Source organism: Talpa europaea, assembly GCF_964194135.1.
Source record: "Talpa europaea genome assembly, chromosome: 5".
Taxonomy (NCBI): Eukaryota; Metazoa; Chordata; class Mammalia; order Eulipotyphla; family Talpidae; genus Talpa; species Talpa europaea.
The window spans coordinates 39289278-39312571 of record NC_140071.1 but is presented as its reverse complement, the minus strand read 5'-3'; the positions used below and the strand labels follow the sequence as shown (position 1 = coordinate 39312571).

The following is a 23294-nucleotide window of genomic DNA, read 5'->3' as shown; positions in this document are numbered from 1 at the left end:
TGGCTGGGGATAGAACTTGTGCTGCAGTGGCTGAGGATAGCTTCACAGTGCTGAGACTTAACCCCTTGTGCCACTAGGGAGCCCCCCAATTTCATTAACATATTTTAAAGGTAGAATTTTTTTAATGCTGAGAACATAAACCAGTGTAATAAATACATAGGACAGGAGGTATGGAAAAAAAATCAGATTCCATATCTTACTTGGAATTTAGCAGTGAAATAGGAAGTATTAGAGTGACATCCTCTCCATGCCATTTCTGATTGTTGGGACACAGAGTTAGTAAGGATGACATGCTTTCCGTGTTCTAATGATACAGCTGGGTTGGTCACATGTGAGAGAAGTTTGCAATAACAATGAGCAAGGCAGCTACAAGTTCGACAGAAATCCAGCCAAGATTCCTAGATTTTTCAGTCTTAAAATTGAATGGTTCAACAAGAGGGATTCTTCATTGGGCACAGCAAATGAAATACTAAGGGATGAATTCTGAAATCAGATAAAAAATAGGCAGGTAAGTGACTGGAAAAATGGCACAGAAAACCATAATATTCTTAAAAAATAATATTTGTGAATTATGGGAAACTGTTTTAGTAAGGCTTTTTGACCAGCTTGCCTATCTTGCATATTTTAAGGTTTTATTCCTTGTCATCCAGTGAAGTTGATAACTGAGGGCTTCTGTGTCTGGAGAATCCTTAAGGCAAGATCAACGGTCCTAAGGTTTGCCCTGTACACTGGCATTTTCCATTTCCATTTGCTTGAAAGATTTTTCTAAATTAAAACTTTTTTTGTTTTGAATAAGTGGCATGTTTGTATAGTGAAAAAAATCATAGCACAATTAAAAGATAGGTCTTGTAATCTTGTTTCTTCTACCTGTTTACTACTTTATCCACCCTCTTATCACTTTGATAACTACTCTGTTGGATTCTCTGTATATCTTTCCAGTATTTCTTTATGATTTGCAATCTGTATATACTGTTCTATTATTGCTCTTAATCTAATAATATGTTCTGAAAATTTTCCGTATTAGTACATAGAGGTTTTTTAAGTGTTTCTTTGAAACGGTTGCATAGTATTCTGTTGTGTCAATGTACCACAATTTATTTAAACTCTTTTATGACGGACACTTTTCCAATATTTTCATTCATAAATAGTACACTTACATACTTTCACACAAAAAATAGTTTTTCATTTTCTGTCAGAGCTCTCATATGAGAAACAAGTATACCATGTGGAAGTGCTTGGAAAATATCATTATCTTCCTGTAACTGTTGCTTCTAGAAAGTCTCTGATATTGATATATTTAGCACCACTTCTGGAAAGCTTTGGGATGGGTATCTGAAAAGCAAAGTAGTGCTTTTTCCATAGGTAGAGAATATGTTTTAAGCATCAGCAAAGCAGAGTATAGCAAACAATCTTTGAGGAAAGAATGTGATAAAAAATGTGAACAATTTAAAGACATATTGTTGTTATCATAGCAAAACCCCGACTTTTGTTGACTTCTTTTACCATTATTTTACAGAATAGGGTCACATTCATTTTGAATAATCTGGGTGAGAGTAGGGATTCTGATCTTTGTGGTAATTAAAATCTAAGAAGGTTTTTACTAGGCCTTAGAGCAAACCTGTGAATTAGCAACAAGGGAGAAAATCAGTGATTAGAGAGAAATAACGTGACAAATGCTACTTAACTTGTGAAAGGCAAAATGATCTGGTTTTCAAACAGGAGACCAGATTACTTCTGAAAAAGCTGTACCCAGTGTTATCAAATAGGTTAAATAAAAGAATGTAGGCCAAGTTCACTACAGAGACAGTGTTCAATATATAAGTGTCTTGCCCTCAGTTTCTGTTTTCCCAGGCCTATGCTTATGCCATCACAACCATTGGACATAGGGGCTGTTTTTGTGGAGTGGGGTAGGATGTTCTAGTAAAGCACTTTCTTAACTGCTTTCTTTTTATTGTGGAGTTGTTCCATGCTTTCCTTCTTGCAGCCTTATTTTTATATAAGTTACCATATGCAAAGTGGGACTGTCATCTCCATTTGGCTGAGAACAGAAATTGGCTGCTAAGAGTGGGCATTCAAGGTTCTTTCTCAAGGTTGAGTTGGTCAAAACTGGGGATGTGATGGAGCTGAAGATCTGACAAAGCTGCCGTCAGAACCAGAAACTATTCTAGGGTTAGAAAATAGGAACATTTCCCTAAATGTTTTCCTAACTGGAATTCTTAAGCAAAAGACCCTTGGGAAGAAGCTGTGCCTGGGAGAGGATGAATTAAAGGAATAGCTTCATCTTTGGTGATGGAGACATTTTTTCTTGCGAAAAAGAAATAGTGGCGGGCCTCCCCCGTGGCGCAGTGGTTGAGCGCTGGGTTGCGAAGCTGCCTGCAGCCTCTGCAGCACCGGTTCGATCCCTGGATGCTCCCGGCCACCGGAGGAGGCTCCCACATGGCGCAGAGACCTCTCCTGCCTGCCACCCGCTGCTCCCCTCAGCAGTGTACCTCAGTCCTTCTGCCTGCTCTGCTCCCTGCTCTGGCTCTGGTGAATTCTCTCACCCTCTCGTGCTTCTGACTGTACCCAGTGCTTGTATAAGTAAATAAATAAATAAATGTTAAAAAAAAAAAGAAATAGTGGCAATTCAAGGGAGATACACACAATAGGGAAGTGAACTTGAGGATTGTGTTTATAAATCAACCCATAAGGGTAATACATAAGACAGATGCTGTAGAATTATGCAAAGTGGAAAATGGATTTCCTCAATTCACAAATGATAACTCAGATTCTCTTTTCCACATAGTTTTTCATTATCATATTGGAAACTCTTTAATTCAGATTCCCAAACATTACAGAAATAATGAGTCCAAGGGGACTAAACGTATAATGCCTTTGGTTAAGATGGTTCATGTTTGTGTTCTGCTTCCTTCTTAGGTCTTTCTGGCTCATAAATAAGCTCAGGTACCACCTAAACTTTTAACAAACTTTCCCTTGCTCCTGGACCCTGCTATCCCTCATACCAACTTTTCTTTGAATCATCAAACACTGCAGAAGATTAATATATACTTGTTGCCTGAAATTTCACAAATCTTCAAGACAACCTCTTGTAAGATCTCTCCTCTTTCCCAGATATTTTTATTGAAATGACTCTCAGGATGTCACCCAAGGTCAACCCTCTTTGACCTCAATAAGGCATTTGATATTGTTGAATGCTTCCTCTTTTCCTTTAAACCTTTCTTGCTTTATCTTTGGTTTTCCTTCTGACTGAATAATCATTTAATCATTCTTGATATCATCACTGGTCCTTTCTCCTCTAAGTCCTCCTTTTTCTACATTCCCTTTGAAACCTACTTCTTCCTTCCCCTGACAAGCTTATTCACAGGCACGGCTTTCAGAATGATCATCTTGCTAGTAACACTCAAAACATCATCTTCATCTTTTAACTGGCATACTGAGTTCAAATCTGTATTTAACAACATTCTCACATTCCAGTTGGGTATAGTCAAACTCAACATGCTCAAAATGCTCACAATGCAGTGACCTCTCCATTTCCAACTTGGACATTACAATGTTAATAATTCAAGCTTTAACTGTAAACTTTAACAACTGCCACCTATTGTTACTCCTACCATTAGCCTAATTATTTGCAGAAGCTGAAAATTCCTCTGCTTAGTCTTTCAATTCAATTGCTTAAACCACATACCTTTAACTTGCAATTATACAATCTGACTCCAACTAACATTTGTTGTCTCTTAGTGCTCCTCATACATTTGACTACACTTTTTCTAAACAATGGTCCACCATTCCTGCAAATCTGTCTCATGATTTCCCAGCTCGGCGCCTTGGTATCTACTATTCCTCCTTGTTGAATGCCATCACCCAGGACTGGAGTCATAATTTTTTTTTTTAAAGATTTATTTATTTATTTACACATGCACTGGGTACAGTCGGAAGCATGGGAGGGTGATAGAATTCACCAGAGCCAGAGCAGGGAGCAGAGCAGGCAGAAGGACCGAGGTACACTGCTGAGGGGAGCAGCGGTCGGCAGGAGAGGTCTGCGCGCCATGTGGGAGCCTCCTCCGGTGGCCGGGAGCAGCAGGGGATTGAACCAGTGCTGCAGAAGCTGCGGGCAACTTCTCAACCCAGCGCTCAACCGCTATGCCACCGGGGAGGCCCTGGAGTCATAATTTGTAGGGAAACATCTTTGTTCAAAAAGCAGGAGCCAGGCACAAGTAAAGGTACTAAAATGAAAGTTTTTCACATTTTCCTGTGTATCTCCTCTGCTTGCATGCATACTCTATCCTCTCATGGGACTTTCTTACAAAGCCAAAGCACAAAGATACAATTAAGAATATCAAAGGGTGACAGAAGAGGATGAAATTAAGTGTGGGACCATGTCTGCCTGCAGAAGCACCATGTTCACAAATCAGCCCTGTTCTCATTCTTCTGAACCTTTCTCCATTCTACCTATTCCCTAAAGACAAGTCAAAGTTTTTGTCCCTGGGCAGATTATGAAGGATCCTTACCCCAGGCTTCTGCTCCACACCAAAGAGACCAAAGTGGAGCCCTCTTAGTACTCTGTAGATAAGTTGCAGGAGACTTTCTACTTCTTACCAGTTTACACATATTAAGAGCAAGGGCTACGAATTCACTCATTTCTACAGCCTGCCAGATAAATTACATATACCTAATTGCACAATAAATATATCTGTTAGATTAATCAAGAGAAACAAAGAGAAGAGCACTGCTGTTTTGGAAGCCACATGCAACATTTCCCCAAGCTGCCCTCCTTTTTTCAGAGCAGGAATGACTACTCCTGCAAAAGTCCAACTTCTCCAGTGGGCTGGCCAGTGCCTTCTCCTTTTCAGCTTCTAAATTAGTCTTTATGCTGATCTTAAGGATATTTCCTTTAGGAATTATCATGGAATTTTGGTAATGGATGTATTTTCTAAATTTAAAAAATGTATGAATTCACTAGTATTCTTATATTTAGATGTGGGCGTAAGTTTTCAACCATTTTTGGTTAAAAGAAACCACTGGTGAAGAAAAAATGATATAAATCTGTAACCTACACATTTTAGCTTGAAAAATAATTCAACTTAACACATTACCAGTAGTGTCTTTAACAATGACTTTGGAAAATTCTGTGTATTTAAACAAATTGTCAAAGTCTTCAAGGAATTGCTTTGATAAAGCAGCTGAAACCCTCAATAAAAACCTTGAACTTCTCACACTGCTTGGATACATACACCCCCCCCCCAAAAAGACAGGGACCTACTTCACACCTCCCTGTCTTCCAAAACACAAATATCCATTTTTTGTGTGTGTGTTCCGAGTCGAAAACTGAGTAAACTCACTTGTGCTTGCGAGAGAAGCTGCTTTTAAAGAACACGATAAAGTAGAATAAATTTGAACAGCAAAACAGTAATTTAAAAAAAATGCACCACGGACACTGCATCACTAAGAAAGCCAGTAACTTTACTGAATTGTCTGCAAAATACAAATTATACCTTATTTCCAGCAGGAGAAACTTTTGAAAATTTCCCACTTTTATTCACTACAGACAGCTGAATGAAGTCCCTTGAGATACACAGATGTGGTTTAACTTAGTTATAACATCTTGTCATCTAGTGGCGACAAAGTCCAGCTTATGCCGCTGTGAGCCTCTATTTGATTATTTGTTGCAAATGCTTGTATGCCCTCATTTACAAGCTATTTTAATAACTGTCGTTTAATGGAAACAAGTCCCCAGAAAAAGATAAAGAAGAAAAATGATACAGCAAACCATCTGAAGCAATCCAAGTCCTATGCCTACAGTGACCCAGGTCTACTTTGCTCCAAGAAAACACTGGTACTGCATTCAAACCACAACAGAATCCATTACTTAGCTGACCTCTCTGAATTAAACTGAGGTATGAATCAATTTGAGGTATGACAAGGGAAGGCAAAATGCTATACCCGATTATTAAAATAACCAAATGGGCAAATTTAATGTAGAAGATATGTGGCTTGGATTGCTCCACATCTTTGGTTAAAACATAGGAAGAAAAGCCTTTAATTACATCTGTAGTCTGAAGCATTCTAACAGACACCAGTATTCCATCAATCTTCAAAAGATCTGTAGTGGCAGGAAATTAACGCCATATAAGTGACGACATCACAGCAGATGGCACACACAGAAACAGATGAAGTGTGCCTTGCTTAGGCAACAGCCTTTATTGAGGGTTCAAGTGACTGCTTCTTTTTTTTTTTTTTAATCCTTTTTAAAGATAGAAATACAAAGCATTTACTCTGGAACAACAAAAGGATAAAGGGGGCAAAAATGCTATCTCTACGTGAAAAGATGGGTTATGTAAGAAAAACAAATACGGCAAAGTGTGAGAGGGCAGACATTCTTTTGAAAGTGTGTTGGAGTTTTTTCTCTAATTCTCACTTTAGTTGACCTTAAAATGATCTGAGGATGATAGATATTTTCGTATTCATCATTACAAAATGCTAAATTCCACTTTTGGGAAAAAATAAGCCATTTACTAAAAAACACAATTTTTAAAAAGGTTGAAATGAACAGCCTTCCACACACCAATGCGCATAATATACAGGTTGTGCTGTCTGTGTATATTGCATCAGTGTTACCAGGATTTTAGCTTAATATTACCAAAAATCTTTTAAAATAGGATTAGCTATAACAATAGTAGTAGCTGTGAAAAATGCCACCTTTTACTGGAAATGAAGAATGTTGCCTAAAATGTTACTCTAGGATGGGTTATGTAAAATAATACTCCCTTAGGGCTCTGCCCTTAACTTCTGAATACAAAGGATTTACTGTGATAAAAGTCCAAAACCATATAACTTTGCAAATACAGTAAGTGGTAAATTACAGATAAGGTATAAGGGTAAAGATAGACAGCGATTGTTTACAGAAAGTGACTCATCACAATTAAAATTGTGCTTCTTTTCATTAAATCATCTTTAAAAAATTCTCAGATTATCCCTTCGCTATCTTACCACCACTTTACGTGAATTCAGTAGTGGGAACAAGAGATGACTGGCATCCATTTTCAAGTGATTCTGTTCTTTTCATGTTCTTATAAAACTATTGTCAGAACTGCTATAAATAGCCAAGGCTTCTGCTGGTACTTTAGCTTACTTTATCTTCAGCAGTAGAAATTCACTTTTTCTTTGTTGCTGAGGCAAATTGCAGGTAAAAAATTAATATGGCTATTTTTTTTTTTCATCTTTTCACATAATGACTCTTTCCCACCCAGGGGCAAGTTTCTACTGATATTGATAAGATGTTTTGAAATGACAAAGAACGTCCATGACATGTTTGCATATTTTATACATATCAAGTTTCAAGGATGGGTTATAGAAGGATGGGATTGAGTCTATGGTGAGGAAAATGATTTTCTTTGTTCCCCCCCCCCCCAATGTGTGTGCATGTGTGCATTTCAGGGATGTTTTCTGTTGTATGATATCTGTTTTTCCTCTGCATAAATGTTTTTCTTTCATGTTCCATGGATACCTTGAGTACTAGGATATATGAAATGGTTGCATTTTTTTTTTTTTTTTTAGTATACAAAACGTTAGTACAAGGCAGGCTAGCATCCTATATGGATACAACCAAAGGTGCATTCTGTTCTAATTGTGGATTTCAGATCAAGTTAAGAAAAATATAGCCTAGCTAGTAAGGTTTCTTGGCTTTTGCCACCCAGCGGCAGCCTTTTACGAGAAACACTTAATCAATTACGCAAGTAAAAGAAAAAAATGGGTAAGAATGTCCTACATGTGATATAGCAGTGTCGACCTTACTGTCTATATCTTTTTGCTGTGAACGTCAATGCGTATGATTGGAGATGAATCGACAGATCTTCACATTCCAAGAGAAGGAAAATCATTCCTAGACTGATATCTCTTTAAAACACTATATCTCAACTTTTTTTTTTTATGGCACTCACTTTTTAAAGGGTCTGAAAATTAATCCCTTATAGACAATTATTAGACAAGAGTCATACTTGTTGAAAAATTATAAAAAAAGGGACATAGAGAGGTTCTTTAATGGGATTTCTTGAAATGGCTATTAAATCTCTTTATTGAAGAAAAAAATAGATGACATACATGCTTTATGCAGAAGTGACATTTGGGGGTCCTGACACACCGGGATTGTTCAACAGTCCTATATTGCTGACAAGATTGTTAAGGGTCAGTATATAAAATAATTAAAAACAGATGACAAAGCAACTATCCCTTTACCTGCTTCCTTCTTGTCTAGCACCCAGGCTTTCACATTTTTCTTCTGTGGGAATTTATAACTTAAGCATCGAGTAAACTCCATATCACCTGTTACTAGGGCCGTTATCTGCAGGACATGCGCCCCAACACAGCTTCTCTATTCTGGGCATGTTTCTAAAAAGCGTTATCAAACTTTAGGCTGAAAACCAACCAGATGACTTAGGGGACGGGCAAGTTAGGGTATGCACTTACTGAATTCCAAGATGCATGGTGAAATGGTGAGATCTGAAAGGGGCCCTGCATTTGATAAAAATGCAAAAACAAAAAAAAAATAGCATGAAAGAAACTAATTAGTATATACAATGGATGTCAGTTGACCCAATACATTGCCAATGTATTAAAAACAATTTAGGGTGCTGCAATGTGTTAATTCTAATCCCACAGGTTATCCTTTTGACAGCTGACCTTGAACTTTAAAAATGTATGCAGAGTAAAAGAAAACAGAAAGAAAATAGTTACTCAAATGTGCAACTGCACAAATATACCCCCTCCCACTATTAAGATAACAAAACTTCTGCTATTACCATAATATTATATATATTAGAAAGCTATACACAAGCATGTTAATTTCACAGATTTTTTAAAAGATTCTTAATATTTTATATAATTAGAAATACACATTTCAAAAACAAAACTTCTACAAAGAGAAAACAGTTATCTTGGTTAGCAAAGCATGGAGTTCCTCATGGCTTAGGGTAGTGCTTTCTATACAAAAAGTCCTTTTTGGTTTTTTACAGGACTGTTTAAAATATTAGCGAAGCTATCAAGGGGGAAAAACACATTTTGGCTTAATTTAACTACAAAAAGCCACAAATGCTTTGCAAACTCTGTCTTACCTTTTATATGAAAATAAGCAAAATGTAATGTACATATTTTTATATTTTTATTTAATAAGAGATGCAGACCCAGATTTATTTCTTTATTTAATTAAATACGTTAGCCCTCAAACTCCACTTTTTTTTTTTTAATAGGTATGGTCCTCTTTTAATGGTCATCGATCCTTTTTAATGAGTGCCATACGCCAATGATATGCCTGCAGGTTTGTGAGCGTTCTTGGGATGTTAGGTGACCTGGCGTGTTCCTAACATTTACCAGTGGCCACCCTTTGCCGGGTCTGTCCAAGACATCTATACATTTTTCTATATGTTGCATAACAGCTGCTCTCTCTTTCAGTAAAGATCTGCCGCTTTTGGCAAATGTTTCCTTTTGTCTATTTACATGTAAATAACGTTGAACCTGCAACATGACACTATCTATTGTAACATACATTTTGCAAAGGAGCACAACAGTGAAAAGAAGTTAGCCTTAAAATCTATTTTGTACAAGTGTTCTGTTGTACAACTCAAGTGCTAAGCTTATCTCAGCATTTCTGTTTATCTTTATACTGTATCACTGAGGCAATTTAAAAGTACTTTTACAAAACAGAGTACCTGACTTTTTTTTCCACACACAGCACATATAATGCATATCGACCCCCCGTCCCCATTAAGGTATAGCACACACACACACTGCAAGAAAAAAAAAAAACTATTAAGTAATAATCTGATCATGTTGCCCATCCTTCAGAGAGTCGCATGCGCTTGACTGAGGGACTTTCCCTTTCGTCCGGCGAAGGTCTGGTGAGTCCAATGGGGGAGTGGAATTCGTTCCGGTGATCCTCTCGGTCGCTCCCGTCGTACGAACTGCTACAGCTGCTCAAGCTGTCAACAGGAGATCTCCCCGCCTCGTGGCGCGTGTGTTGTGGGTATCTCGAAGGGGTGGTGGTACGGTCTCTAGGAGGAGAAACAGGTTCTGACTTGATGCTGAGGCTTTGAGTAGAAGGCAGGGAGAGATTTGAACTCTGAGATAAATGAGTGCTAGTGCAAGCTCTGTAGGAGGAAAGGAAACCCAGTTACAGATGGAGGAGGCCTGGAGCCCCCAGGAACTCACAATTACATAAAACATCATCTTAAAGACTCGCATAGACCCCCAGAGCATGCCCAGAGGGAAGGGGTGATCTTGGGGGCACTGTGGGACACTGTCTTGCTAGGCTGATTTGGGGTGTCTTTGTTGACTGGCCGGGTGGTAGGTAATTACAGTATTTAACTGGTCCTAACTGGTCCAGGCCTCGAGAATCATATCGTTAGTCTCTGACAAGTTCCCTAAACTTCTAAGTTACCACCTGAGAAATGTTTAACAAGATGCACTGGAAAAAGCATTTTCCGTATCTAGGGAATTTCTTCCTAGACTAATTCCAAAATATAATCTAAGGCTTATGATACTGTGTTTAGCTTTTGAATTGGACTTCTTTAAGAATGCCTGTTTGAAAATAATCATACAAAGCCTAATATGGACATAAATGTTTCCTGGATTTCATATGCATATACACTTTAAGTCGCCCAGTCCTCAGAGAAAGTGAAGAAAGTTCAAATTTCAAATGAAAAGAACGCATAAAAAGCTACCTATCACCCCAATGAGTGAAAAATCTGGGGGAAGGAATTTGAAAATTAGAGGCAGAAATTTTTTAAGCATCAACTTAAAAACTCTTAGACATTCTACCCCACTAAAACAGAATTTGACTTTCTTCATCCTTTCTCAGTTATAGAGGTTGAGAACTGCCATTTTCTGCAAAGTTCTCCACTTTCCCATTGCTAGTCACTTCCTACTGGGGCCGTTAGGGTGCCACTTCTCTCGGTTATAATTGGTATTAGTGGATGAGCCTGAATTTTCAGATGGAAGGGTGGTTGTAAAGAAAGATCCAGTGTGATTTTATTGTGTCTATAATCCTTAATCCTCACTTAATCCCGGAGAGCATAATTTGCCCTTCTTCCGAAATGTGGGAGAATTTAAAGACCTGAAATTCTGGAGGGAAAAGCATTAGCCCTTAAGTGTAGATTAGCAATTACATTGACTTTGATGAGGATAAACCAGAGTAACATTGCTGACATCAATTTAAGATGCTTGTATTTTCTTATATTCTAACTGTGCTGACACTGAAGGCCAGAGTCAGCGTTATTCGACCAGAGTATAGACAGCTCTTACTGAGGAAGAGTGTAGGAGAGAATTATGCATATAGAGACACAACCACTTTAAACAAAGGAAAGCAGAACTCCCCACTCATGTATGTGAGGAAGTTACTTTCCAGGGGAGAGAATTAGATGGTATTAAAAATGTCATAATAAGCTGTGAGAAAATGGGTCTATATTTCACAGGAAAAAGTGGAGTAACTTGGGGCTGGCTTTGGGGGAGATGACACACTGGCTCAAGATGTATAGATACATAAAATTAGTCAGGAATGAGTTTATCTTTGAGTGATGTTTTATACTAAAGCACCACCTACTGGCAAAAAATTACTTTTCTTCTCTTATTAATAGATGAACTAATGTAGAGAATAACATAAAGGAGAATTATTTGTTTCCCTAATAAGCCTTTCTTTCTCTGGCTTTTAAGATCTTAAAGATTCAAAGCAGTCTTAGCATTTGTATCAAGATATTAAATTGAATTATATAATTTTTTAGTCATCTATTTATACTTGGAGTTCTTTATTTGTAGTTTTTACTTTACAGTCTATATTAGCATACTGTTTTTCTAAAAAATTTAATTAAATACTTTTTTTTAAATCAAAAAGATATGAAAATGAAGGGAGACACCTGCATTTCAAAACGGTGCATAAGGGTGGGCTATTTTATCTCAGTTCAAAGTTACTTAGTGATTGATTTTGGTGTCAGAGGAAATCATCTTTTGATATCTCAAAGAAAGAATTTTCCTGCTCTGGGCAAGAAAAACTATTTCACTAAAATTTAATTAAATGCTGCTACGATGAATCACACAACTGTTTAATAATGAATGTCAATTAAGAGTATGAAAATAAAACAGCATTATCAATAAATACTTTTGTCTACCCGTTGACATTTAGACTATGTCTTCACAGGTAGGGTGGCATGGAAAATTAGAAAAGGAAAAAAAATTGCTGACCTGAGCCAGATTAAGTAGTCAATCTGGATAAGTTAAGCAAAAAAATAAAATCATCAAGATGCTATTTCTTTAACATAGCTTCTGGAAGCTCTACTACCTGCTTATTTGCTGCATCTCCCAATGTCAGTCAGTGTGTATAAGTTTTTGCATCTCTTTCTCAAAAAAAAAAAAAAAAAAAAGACAGCACTCTTGTTTTGTCCCTTCTTGTAAGTGAATAGTTTGTCTTTTGGGGGTATTTTATTTGACACTGAAAGCACATATGAAGCATTTTGAGTAGTTCCGGGGACACGAGATCCACACAGTAACAAAATGTAAGTGCTCTCTTAGGTTGAACTCCATCATACTGTAGTATAAGATTTGAAATGGAAAGACATTTAATTGACTCATCTCTTATCCAAGAAGTATTTTCTTGAAAAGAAAAATCACTTAGCTGTATAGATGCTAGACTCATCCGTAAGCATGTTGGTCTACTTTTTCTTGAGAACAAAATTTTTACCAACACAGATAATCGTGAAATGCATATCTATGTGGGTGATAAAGAGGTGGGTGAGGAGATAAACACCACATACGTAAGCTCTGCTGCTTATTTCCATCCACTACCCGAGTCCTCCAACTGGGAAAACACCTACCAGGCCCTATAATTGTTCAGAAATGAAGCATGACTGGAGAGTTGTATTCAAATATCTTCCTGCCTTGCCTGGAAATTAGACTATCCAACTATATTTAACCTAACCTTTACTCAATTTTATCTCTCTCAGTACATACTGAACACCCACACCAACAAAGATGATTTATACAAATGCTTTCAGAAAACATGTCGCCTTTTTTTTATTAGGTGGTGGGAGCAAAACACTGGAAAGTTGAGGGTCATATTCTCAGATGTTAGTATTTGTATGACTTTCATTAACCCTGATGTCAAGTTCCTTCTGCAATAATTTTTGCACTCGACATCAAATTATGCTGTTGATTTATTTTGGTTAGATAAAATCAGGTAATAGATAGGGTAGAAAGTATAGTTTTGAAGATGTAAAGATCTTTCCATGAACAAAATTTGAAGAGCTCTATTATACTGTTTTACTGCTGAGAAAGAATTGTGGTGACCACCTTGCGCTGCTGAGACTATCTACTCTAGTGGAACTGAAACATATTTTACTTTGTTTTGAACACTCTAGCCAAAAGAATATGAAGTCACCACTCAAGTGTATGAGACTACCACGGCTGGGAAAAGATCAGTTTTTAAAGTGGATCTACACTGCAAGGAATTAGGGAAGCTCATATTACTTACGTAACATAAATATTACAATTTAGGATTAAAAACAGTTAACGTTTAATTGTGTAAGCAGGGGTTAGGTTATTTGGAGAAATTTACTTTTGAAAAGCTACTGTGTGTGTGTATGTGAGAGACAGAGAGAGAGAGAGAGAGAGAGAGAGAGAGAGAGAGAGAGCTGGGAATTCGTGGTTGATAGGGAGGGAGGGAGGGAGGAAGGAAGGAAAGAGCCAAAATTAGAAGGACTGGAAGGGGTATCCTATCTATTTGAGGGCTAAGGGAAGTGATTAAGTGCAATAACAACTCATAGACTAAATTCAGATTCAATTTATGCACCATGAAAACTGGTGTTGAAAGAAACCGGAACTAAACAAAATGCTTCATCCCTGGCTGTTGTAATTCAGCCCCTTGCTAGCCCAAGGTATCACTCCTTTCTCATTTCCTGAAGTCTCTTTCTCAATTTTTTTTTTTAATTGAGGTAGCATGGGTTTACAACACCGTATGTGATTCAGAGGTAAAGTATCACACCTCCTGAGGCCTCATTTAAGGCAACAGTTTTCCCCTTGTAATAGAAGATAATCTAAGAATTGTAGTGTAGTTAAAATATGCAAAAATGCTTTATAAAGTAAAAGTGCTTTATAAAGTAAAAATGCAAATTCTCAGGTGCACTGAAAACAAAATAAAGTCACATTTTGTAAAAAAAAAAAAGGGCCTTTGCCATCAATCATTTCTAAGGAAATTTAGTCCTCTAATTGATGAATTTTGTGAAAAATGAGAGAAGCAGTTACCTTTACATTTGACAAGAAGTCTGTATAGTGGATTCACTGCTAAGCCATAGCAGTCCAATGACATTTGTGTGTATTTTAAGACTGACTGAATGGTATGATGGAGTTAATGATAATTACCTAAAAAGTTATTGTGACTAATGTCTATTTGGACAGTTAACATTTCACAGAAAATGGAAATGCCATCTTAAAGAGAAATTCTACTGCTGAGCAATATTCAGTGTATCTTCAAAGTTAATATTCTTTCAAGAAAGTAGGGCAGCCATGTCCAGTGGATTTATTTTATTAATTACATGAAAGACTAGATTTTCAAGGATGGGTGAGTAGGGTGAGCATAAGTAGCTGGTAGAAAGGCAAAGATGCCATAACCAGCCCATTAGCTGGGCAGGGGTGGGTTAAGAGATGAGGTTGTGATAGCAATCAGTGAATTTTATTTTAACCAGTCCTTTAATCTCATTATCTTTTTTAGAAATATAAAGACAGAACTAGTTAACTATTCTAACTCAATGATGAGCAGAAAAGTAAAAGATAGCCATATGGAATGTTTCTAAAATACAAACGCTTTATATTTAAAAAAGTTATAGCCACCTGAATTTTCCTTTAAAAATTCTTTTACGGTTTTGGAGTTATTAGTGAAACTTCAAGTAAGGTTGTTGATTATTGCTTTAAACCTTTTTTAAAAAAATTATTTGTCTTATAAGTGATGTGAATTGCAAATGTGGGACTTTTGAAAGATCCAAACATTTCCAGAGGTAAATGACAGGAGTCATTTCTATAAAAAAGACGTATCTCAAAGGTACCACAAGGGGGCAGAAATACACATCTTCTGATTTCAGAAAATGACAAAAATTATTTTTTGTACACCAATTTAGATAATTGGCAGTATGTACAGATACTTATATATTTATACTCATACAATATATAAATATATACCTATACACTGAGTCCATTATAAATATATGAAAACTGTCCATGGACTGGTTGGCCTATGAGTATTAGGTTAACATTAGCACAGATTAAAGTGGTTTATGTTAAGTGAAAAGGATTCGTAAATATCTCAAAAATTTAAAGAACTTATAAATGTTTTATGCCCCATGTGAAATATATGAAAACAAAATAAAAATTTATCATTATAAAAGTGAAAGCAAATATAGCCTGAAAGATTAGGGAAGTAACTGATCTTATTGTTGCAGAGCTCCCTGTCCTCTCAAAGAATAAAGAGAGTGATACTTAAACTAGTTGCAAGGTATTGATCATGTAACTGCTTTTAGATTTTGATAAAGCAACATTTCACCTTCTTTCATGAGACATTTGAGCACACATTTAGAGACCGTCAATTCAAAATACATTCTGAAAGCACATTATAAAATAAATAGCGTTGCTTACCCCAGCTGACTGAGGGCAGATGGCGGCATGTTATGTAGGTGTTGCTGTTGCCAACCAGTTACTGACCCAAGATGAAGAGCGCTGGCGGTGTTAAACCCAGACAAAGATGATAGGTCTGCACTGCTCAGAGAGTACTCTACATCAAAGAATAAGACAGTAATTGAAAACACTTAATTTTGCAAATTATCAAAGGACATACAGAATAAACATTTTCAATTTTTAAAATATCCTACTAGCATTATACAGCGATTTTTAGACTTTTTTATGTGGAAGTGAAGATAAAGCATCAGGGACAATTTTAAAAAGAGATATACTATATAACAGGATAAGTAACCCAAGAAAGCTTTGCAGGAGTACAGTCTGCATTTCTAGTTTATTAGAATTACAATCTGGTATTACAGTACACACATATTCCATGATGCAGATTTTTTTTTAAAACAATCCTCTGGAAATGAGTTTTCTTTATATCCAAGAAGTAACAGTTCAATTTCCTTGGAATTGTTCTTCTATTTTGAATAAAACTTTCAGTTACTAAGAAAGAAAAATGTGGATATTCACTTTGTGTTAGTAAGGAATGCTGATGGTATAGTGTTCTGGATACCACAGGTCCCAAATAAAGCTTCCTACCAGATTCAAAGGTGTAATCTTTTTCACCTTGCTTTTTATTTATTTTTCAAGATTTATTCTTATTTATTTATGCATACAAGAGCTGGGGTACAGGCCAGAGGTTGGTGGGGGGGTGTGATAAGATCCACCAGAGACAGAGTGGGGAACAACAGGCAGACTGACTGAAATACACTGCTGAGGGGAACAGCAGGTGAGACAGGAGAGGTCTACTGCATCCTGTGGGTTAGCTCACCCGGTCAGGTATCAAACTTGTGCTGCTGTAGCTGCTGGTAGCTTCACAGTGCTGAGACTTAACCCCTTGCACCAGCAGGGAGGCCCCTTTCACCTTGCTTTTTAATAAAAAGTATTTTGTCTACTATTTGAACATGGCAAAGCTACTCACCGGTACCATATGTTGTTGAAATGGCTGATGGATATCCTCCCATCCCTTGTCCTGGTAAAGTAGGAGTTGCTACGGAAACCACTGGGGTAGCCAATGACTGAGCAGACTGGGAGTTATTTATCCTTTGATTCTTTTAAAGTAAATAAAAAGACATTAGTGATGGGATTTTGTTAAAAGTTAAAAATATTAGATTTCAGTATTAGTTTTCCACATAAAGAGATAACTTGGTACAAATCTCATGAAATTAATCATTTAACATGTGTCTCTATGAACTCTGCCAACCCTATCATTTACAATCCTTCAAGAGACCAGTTGTTGCCATAGTAACCCATTACATCAGTATCTCCTAGGCAACTGAACTAGTAACAAGTACCATAGCTTTATTATGGGTAAAAACAGACTATGTTGAAAACTGATGAAATATGTATACTGTACTTCCATTGTTTCAGTTTTTATTCAAATGCAAATTTAAAAAAAATTAAAATCAACCATGGTGGTTTCTATGCTCAGTTCTATATACAGGGGAGAGGGTCATGCTATATCCTCACCAGCAGGTGGTGCTCTGACCACTTTTTTTCAGATTGGTCTAAACATCCCTCAAACTAGATGGCAAAGCAACTACCAGGCATTATTTAACTCCTTACAGCAAAGAGCTTAAAGACTCACATAAATGAGAGATCATGAGCCCTCAATTTTCAGAAAAAAGAAGTATATTCATAGTTTTTAAAAACTAAGGAAAGTTTTTTGGTGTAACTGATTATAAATTAAGTCCTAAAATAAATTGAAAACATGACCTTCACTTACAGAGGTTGATGCAGAAAAATAAATCACTTGACATCCTTTTCACAAATGAGTGATATTTAAAATTAATGGTATTTAAGTATAACCGATATGACACACTATGGTAACTTGTGTGATCTTTCCGAGTGTTCCCGCTCCGCCTGGAAGTTGCCTGGGGTTTTTCGCGTGCCTGTAAGGGAGCACTCTCGCCACTTACCAAAAGCAGGTCGACATCCTCAGACTGAGAGCATGGGGAAGGAGTTTTATTAATTAGTGTCTGTAAATATTTATAATTGGGCAAAATCTTTTCAACAATAGAAAAAGCGTCTTCTGATAGACACAACAGTTTAAACAGTTTTAAAACCCAGACTCTAAAGATAACTCCTTACAAAGCCATTCTTTGTTTGCCTTAATGAGCTGTTTGTCTCAAATGTGAAGACAATCCACCCAGTTTTCAGCACAGGTCAGTGTCTCGACATTCATTATTTCACCACCACATTTTGAAGGGGAAAAAAGATTGTACTTTGAAAGCCCACTTGCTGGAGAAGGGGGGAAAAACGATACCTGGCTGTCAGGGAGCGACCTAATGGACCACTCACAGCATCCCTGGGAAAGCATCAGTTTTAAGGGACTCGGAATAAATCTGCTGCCAGAGACAGCCTGCCACGCATGGCCCACACAGCTTGGCGATGGCCCTGTGGGAGGTTTTATTTATTAGACCCAGTCTTTTCCTAAGAGAATGCTGCATATTATGTGATTTTGGGGGGTTGATATTCAAAATTAATCTGCACTGTGCCATAATAAACTAATCAGCTTGCAGGACTGTTTTACCCTGAAGCTTGCCACAAAGCACAGAAAGAAAAAAAGAAATGTGTTTGCAGGATGATCTAAATTTGTCTACTGAATCTTGGTTTTAAATGTTCTCTCTCTTAAGCAAAGCTAATTTGGAGAACACTGATGTAAGTCTCTTTGTTGTGGAATTTGGTTCCAAAATATTATCTTCATCTTAGCCCTACAGATCCAGGAGAAAGAAAATGATAGAGTCCGGGGGTAATATTTATATTTTATATTTATTATTTTTCTTACAATTACCACAACTCGTTTTTGATGTGAAATACAACCTTTCGTCTCAAAATGCCTAGGATTTGAAAACAATTTGCTTTTGAGAGGTAGCTATTTGCGTGAAGCACGTAGATGGAAAGATGAATTGAGGCAGTGTGTAGGCATGCGATGTGTTAAATGCTCTCATTGCCATATACGTAAGAAAAGAATTGCCAATTAACAGGAGAAAGTTCATTTAGAAATTATGAAAAGATTTTTCATTGTCAGCACTTTGAGGATATAAATAGTTCAATATTATAAAAATCTATTATGAAATACCTCATTTCTGCGAGTTTGATTCTACTACTGGACAGACCATATGTCCCATATGCAGAATAAAAGGGAATGGCTTTTTTCTAACTATAAATTGGAGGTCTTAAAAATAAATGTTTTCTTTGCCCCAGAACACTATTCCTATAGTAGGGTTTATGAGATGTTGGTTCTTTTTTACACGGAGAAGGGAAACACAAACTAGTTACCTGCCATAATAACTAAATACTATCAGGGCTCCAGCAATAGTAGTGATGTATTAATTTTCAGGGAGCACTTAAACAATTCACACAGTTAGACAAGTACAAAATCAGCAAAACATACATAGCATTATCAACATTTATTTAAAATATAGTTTTGCATTACCACTGATGGCATCGTATTCTTGCTGCCTGGTGGAATAAGAACTCGGAGATCTGGTTTACGGTTATTCATCCCTAAATTCATGGGGGGAGGAGATTTTGCTTGCATATTCTTGTTCAAGTTACCAGGTGAGACCAGCAGACCTGGTGAGTTTCGGGGATTGCCATACCCGTTCCCTGTTAACACAAAACAGGAAAAAAATGAGATTTAAGTTATGTTTCTAGGGAACACACCGTATGAGATGAATAATAAAAGCTGAGCAGGATAAGACATAAAACAACGTATTTTGCTAAAAATCCATAAGATGACTGACTTAACTTCCACTGAAGGTGGAACTCAATCTCATTAAAAACTTTTTTTTTTTTTAAAAAGATTTATTTATTTATTTATACAAGCACTGGGTACAGTCAGAAGTGCGGAAAGGTGAGAGAATTCACCAGAGCCAGAGTGGGGAACAGAACGGGCAGAAGGACTGAAGTACACTGCTGAGGGGAGCAGCAGGCGGCAGGAGAGGTCTGAGCACCATGTGGGACCCTGGCCCGGAGGCCGGGGATAGAACCTGCACGACAGAGGCTGCGGGCAGCTTCGCAACCCAGCGCGCAACCGCTGGACCACCAGGGGAGGCCCTCATTAAAAACTTTTAACAGGAAGACAGAGAGTACACATCACCTTGGCTTGTAAATCAGCATATACTGTTGTTGATCTATTAAAAGGGTCTAAGAAAAGTGAAGAATTGGTCCCGCACTTTAATTGACGAGCTCAGCGGTGGCCTGGCTGGTATGACTCACTCTTTCAGTTCAATGGTTTGGGTTTTATTTTGTGCTTCTGTGTGTCCTTAAATGAAGAAAGGGCTTACCAGCAAGACTATAATTTCTAGGACGTGCAGGAGGTGCCTCTTACACATTTTGCCGTTCAGTTCCCCTTTTCTTTGGGTAATTTCTCCCTATAGTTTTCTTCCGTCTGACTCGCCCTCTTTGCTAAGTTCAGAGTATGCTCTCAAGGCTTGCTGTCCCGCACACACACAGCTTCATAAAGCAGGATTCCTGCTCTGGGGCAGAAATGAGGAAAAGACTAGGCCACTACAGGGCTGATTCACTACTAACTAGTGAGGGATACGAAAAGGATTCACCAAGGTCTCTGGTGTTCAGCCCCTACAAAGAGAAAAATAGGCATCTATAGGTCTCCACTTGTCAAAATTCCAAATATACTGCTCATATTTGAAAGGAGCTGTGAACAAATTCCAAAACTTAACTTTGTACGGTGATGGCTGATAGGCTTATTGTGGTAATCATTTTACAATGTATACAAATGTGTGATTGTTATGTTGTACACCTGAAATTGATGAGCATATTGTATTTCAATTATAGCTCAATAAAAAGATAAATCTGTGTATATATACTCCTTTGTGACAGGAAGAGCTACGGAGTTGACATTGACCTGAGCTGACACAAAATCATCTGCCAGTTTCCTCCACTGCCTCTGACTGGAGAAAAAGAGAAAACAACTACCAATGATCCTTGTTGGAAAACTAGATATTTGTTTTCTGAAGCGCTAAAAAGAGATGCTCAGGCTTCATTATGGCAAAACACAAGTATCTGTTACCCCAGGACGAATGATACTCTGTACTATCCAGCAGGGATGCAAAGTCAAGGTCCTGGCCCCTAAAGGCCCTGTTATCCCTTTTGCTAATCCAGTGTAGACACGGGCAGTGTAAACATACATCCCAAGCCAAGGCAGCCCAGTCAGGTACCCATAGGGTAATTCAGATTAAGTGTTACTGAATTTCCAGGAGGGAATAGATTATCCAATAAAGATTCAGCAAAGAGGCAGGTATTGATGTGGTTCTTGAAAAAAAGAGAAGAGGTAGTAAGAGGCCTGGGACTTGGGGGCTGGTACTGGCTAAGGGCCAAGATGGGAATTTATAGGGTCCCGTCAGAGACTGCGAGGAACCGGTGAAAAGTGAGCAGTGTCGAGACCCGCTGTGAAGGAATGTGGAGGCTGGGTGGTGTAGACCAAGAATTCAAAGCTAAGATGACCTGGTAAAGGGTGTGGTGAAGGGTATTTGAGCCAGTGTGACCATGTGTCACGGAATCACATACAGCGTTGTAAACTGTTACGTCAATAAAAAAATAAAAATGATGGAAATGCAGGCCCTTATAAAAGTTACAAAGCAGAGGTCCAAGACAGGGTCTAAGTGGACAGTGGTCCACTGGCATTGGAACACCCTGGAGTTAGTGAGGCTGGGGAGTGTGGAGCAATCTGGAAACTTCTGTGAGGGCTGGAGCTACAGGCAATGAGGAATGAGGAAGCAAAAGGCATGGGTTTATTTCAGGAGATATTTATGGACACATCTTTTGAGCTAGCATATATTTGAGGCACACTGGTAGAGCACATTTGTTCTTCATATCCCATTCATTTACCTGTCTCATTTTATGCATGAATAAACAGACTGAACGTATAACAAATAACTCCAAGATTAAATCTGTCAATCGGATTATGCATAAAATTCTCCACGTTACATGGGAAAAAAATAAAACAAACGAGACACCCCAAAACCTGTGTCAAGTACACAGTAGCTGCTAAAGAAGTGTTGGCTGAATATGAATATAATTTTGAATATAAGTGACTCATCTATAAAAAAACTTCAAGAAAATTAGTCAAATTCTCTACTCACTTAAATATGTCAAGAGTCACATTGTTGTTTGTTTTTTTACAGTTAATTTGGACAGCTTCTAGTGACAGAATTTATAGGAAACAAATACATTTACCTTTTATCACTAGGAGAAAAACAAAGAATATATCCATTTAGAAAAATGCTCCAGTAAGATGGAGTGTTGAGGGGGGTTTCTATTTAACGTGAGTGATTACTGTTAGTATTTTAGGGCTTTAATTTTAATTACTAGATTCGATTGGATTAAAAGGAGAAAAGGAAACCAAGACAAAATTTGCACTCTGCTCTCCCCTGTCAGCTGAAGTTCAGACCCACACACTGAATACACATGTCACTTATCTATGAAGTCTGCGTGAGATCTGGTTTAAATAAACAATCAAATGGAAAATTAGCAGGGTAATTTCAAAAGAAAGGTGGGGGGGGGAAGTCAGTTAGCAGTGCAATGAAGCTTGAATAGATCAGAAGAAACTAAAACCCCGGCTTGGTAGATGCCGATACTGGTTTGCATGGAGGAGTTATTTTGCTAAGCGGAAGTAAAACCGCTTCGTGAAATGTGTTGTCCTGTGATATGACAAGCACTAGGCCAGTGTGCGAAAATGGAAAATGCTTCACCGAGGCTCTGAGAAAAGGCTTTTTTTTTTTTTCTTTAACATTTTCTACAGTAAACTCTCTGAGAAAATGCAACAAAACCTACATCTTTTTGCCCATATTTTAAACAATGATTTGGGGCAGCTGTTGGGAACAAAAGTAAACATACATTATAGTTTTCATCCAATAAATGCCTGAAAACTAAAAAATTGATTTGCAAGGCATTCTATTTTTCTCTTGGAATACTCCCTGTTATTTGGAAATTATGCCATTTTAGAAGATTAGTCACATATTTGAAGATGTTTACATATTGAATGTAAAATGTTTTGAACCACGATGACACTTCTGAAATTCATATTTTTAGAGCATAAAGTTATTTTCAAGAACAAATAAATTCTGCCTTTTACCGGTGAATTTCTGCTGTTTTTAGCATATTGTGCCAGCTAGCATTTTGGAGCCGTATAATAACCATTTCTGTTTCCAGCCACCAAGTTGTTATTCTTTTGGCATAATATAGATTCAAGAAAGCAAGACTGTGGATCCTAAACCAGTGATATAGAAACCTATCATTTGAAAATCAATGATGAATACATGCGTGTGGTTTACTGCTAAGAAGAGCCTGCATTTAAACCAGCTCGGAAACCACGGCCTCCTCCCTCCCTCAGAAGGCTGTGGCCTGTGTTTGAGGCTGTTGTCCTTCCTACCTTAAGATAAATTCACCAAAGAGAACCGTCTCATTTAAAGTCAGGGGTCGGGGAGGTGGGAAACGCCACCTCGCAATAACCTTCTAATATACAGAGTCAACCTTTCTTCATGCTATGTTTAAAAATTACCCTCCGCCTAGACAAT

General features: G+C 37.5%; 1 protein-coding gene across 1 annotated transcript in view; it reads right to left on the bottom strand.

Moving 5' to 3' along the window:
* Positions 1-9817: 9817 nt before the first annotated feature.
* The window catches only part of MEF2C (myocyte enhancer factor 2C), a gene marked incomplete at its 3' end in the record, with an annotated part of 141448 nt that continues 127971 nt past the window's right edge, over positions 9818-23294 (bottom strand). The window contains exons 8-11 of the mRNA XM_084233540.1: positions 19190-19362; positions 16673-16802; positions 15664-15799; positions 9818-10139 (exon numbers count right to left, since the gene is read on the bottom strand). Coding sequence (XP_084089666.1) covers positions 9818-10139; positions 15664-15799; positions 16673-16802; positions 19190-19362 — 761 coding nt within the window. The remainder of the gene's footprint in view (positions 10140-15663; positions 15800-16672; positions 16803-19189; positions 19363-23294) is intronic.